Source organism: Colobus angolensis, unplaced genomic scaffold, assembly GCF_000951035.1.
Source record: "Colobus angolensis palliatus isolate OR3802 unplaced genomic scaffold, Cang.pa_1.0 Scaffold16, whole genome shotgun sequence".
Classification (NCBI taxonomy): domain Eukaryota; kingdom Metazoa; phylum Chordata; class Mammalia; order Primates; family Cercopithecidae; genus Colobus; species Colobus angolensis.
The window spans coordinates 15,496,123-15,498,750 of NW_012114710.1; the positions used below are offsets into that span (position 1 = coordinate 15,496,123).

At 37.7% G+C, this 2,628-nt stretch overlaps 1 protein-coding gene across 1 annotated transcript; it reads left to right on the forward strand.

The window, feature by feature from the left end:
* Positions 1-1,163: 1,163 nt before the first annotated feature.
* Positions 1,164-2,474, forward strand: LOC105508276 (sodium/bile acid cotransporter 5). Its single transcript, XM_011937127.1, has one exon. The coding sequence runs from the start codon at positions 1,164-1,166 to the stop codon at positions 2,472-2,474; it is 1,311 nt and encodes a 436-aa protein (XP_011792517.1).
* Positions 2,475-2,628: the final 154 nt, after the last annotated feature.

The window sequence follows — 2,628 nt, forward strand, 5'->3', positions numbered from 1 at the left end:
TTTGGTTGGTTGGTTTGTTTGCTGCTTAGCATCAGGACACCCACTCCTTGTGTGGGAAATATACAATTGTGTGAGTCTATGGGTTGAAACCCAAAAAGCCTGATGCTTTTTCTCATTCCTGGCAACCGAGGGATATGACCAAATTGGGTCAATTGAATGCCCTTGCCCCTAACTGTGAACAGAGACTAGTGTTACAAAGAAGGAATAAGAGATTGGAATCAATGCCAGTGTCTTTCCATTGCCCCATCGCGTCAGGGTCCAAGTGTCCAGGAGCTGTGGTCCCTTAACCAGCTTGTACCTCTGGCCATGGCACCAGCTACCTACTTTCCCTGTGTTCCCAAGTTATCTGGTAACCATTCAGGAAATTATTTTCCTACTTAAGTAAACAAAAATCAGTGTCAGTTTTTGCTTGACAGATTCAATCATTCTTCAGAGATGTAGGAAAACTATTAGCAGCCAAGCGATGCTGCCAAGGCCAGTGTCTGGACTCTGCAGTTTTCTAACTTGTGATATTGGGTCACCCCACGAAGTTCCAGGAGAGCAGCAACTGCATCTGGCTTAATCATTATGGGATGGCCAGCTCCCAACTCCATGCCCTAGGCAAACAGACATTCAGTGAGTATTTATTTGACTTTGACTTGATTGAAGAAAATAGTAACACTTGAACTCTAGGTGTCCTCAGTATCTATTACAGATTTCTTGATCCTGACTGCTTTTAAATTTTTTATTTTTTTATTTTTTTTAGCAAGAAAACTAATAAATGATGACACTAAGCTTTAAATTCAAGTAAATAGGAGGCTGGTTTTTTCTGTTGTTGTTTGTTTTTTTTGGGGTTTTTTTTTTTGTTCTTTTTTTTTTTTTTTTTGCATAAGCAGAAATGAGGAAGTCAAGAGAAAGAGATTAGATTTCTGTTGTGATAAATCGAATCTGCTAAATGCCATGGCTTTTTAATTGTCTTAATCACAAGTTAAACCAGTTGTATTGCTGCCTAGATGGCTATATATTTGTTTAAAAGAACAACAGTCCCTCCTACTGGACTTTGATCCTGCAAAAACAACTGTTATCTAACTCACCCTCAGACTGTCACTGGAACACCTGCATGAAGAATGTTCTTTCATTTTTTAAAAAAGATTTTGCATATATGATTTATGTCAGCTTTCAAAATGATTAGAAAACTTTGTATTGTTCTACTTTTGCTGCCTGTGACTATAGAAGAAGCAAGGATGTCATCTCTCAGATTTCTGAATATAGAGAAGACGGAAATACTATTTTTCACAAAGACTGAAGAAACCATCATTGTAAGTTCAAGCTACGAAGATAAACAGCCTAATTCCAGCCACCTCTTTGTGAAAATAGAAGATCCTAAAATACTACAAATGGTGAATGTGACCAAGAAAATCTCATCAGATGCTACAAACTTTACCATAAATCTGGTGACAGATGAAGAAGGAGAAACAAATGTGACTATTCAACTCTGGGATTCTGAAGGTAGGCAAGAAAGACTCATTGAAGAAATCAAGAACGTGAAAGTTAAAGTGCTCAAACAAAAGGACAGTCTTCTCCAGGCATCAATACATATTGATAGAAATATCCTAATGCTTATATTACCACTAATACTATTGAATAAGTGTGCATTTGGTTGCAAGATTGAATTACAGGTGTTTCAAACAGTATGGAAGAGACCTTTGCCAGTAATTCTTGGGGCAGTTACACAGTTTTTTCTGATGCCATTTTGTGGATTTCTTTTGTCTCAGATTGTGGCATTGCGTGAGGCGCAAGCTTTTGGAGTTGTAATGACCTGCACGTGTCCAGGAGGGGGTGGGGGCTATCTCTTTGCTCTGCTTCTAGACGGAGATTTCACATTGGCCATTTTGATGACTTGCACATCAACATTTTTGGCTTTGATCATGATGCCTGTCAATTCTTATATATACAGTAAGATATTAGGGTTGTCAGGTACATTCCATATTCCTGTTTCTAAAATTGTGTCCACACTCCTTTTCATACTTATACCGGTGTCAATTGGAATAGTCATCAAGCGTAGAATACCTGAAAAAGCAAGCTTCTTAGAGAGAATAATTAGACCTCTGAGTTTTATTTTAATGTCCATAGGAATTTATTTGACTTTCACAGTGGGATTAATGTTCTTAAAAACAGATAACCTAGAGGTGATTCTATTGGGTCTCTTAGTTCCTGCTTTGGGTTTGCTGTTTGGGTACTCCTTTGCTAAAGTTTGTATGCTGCCTCTTCCTGTTTGTAAAACTGTTGCTATCGAAAGTGGGATGTTAAATAGTTTCTTAGCCTTTGCCATTATTCAGCTGTCTTTTCCACAGTCCAAGGCCAATTTAGCTTCTGTGGCTCCTTTTACAGTAGCCATGTGTTCTGGATGTGAAATGTTACTGATCATTCTAGTTTACAAGGCTAAAAAAAGATGTATTTTTTCTTACAAGATAAAAGGAAAAGAAATTCCCTAATCTAACAATTAAAGCATTACTGAATTCCTACTCTGGGTAGGGCACTGTGGGAGAGTAAAAGAATAACTACAATGATACCTGCTCTTAAGCCACTTATAATCTAATTAAAAATCTGACATTGGGGGTAGAGAATACACACACACACACACACACA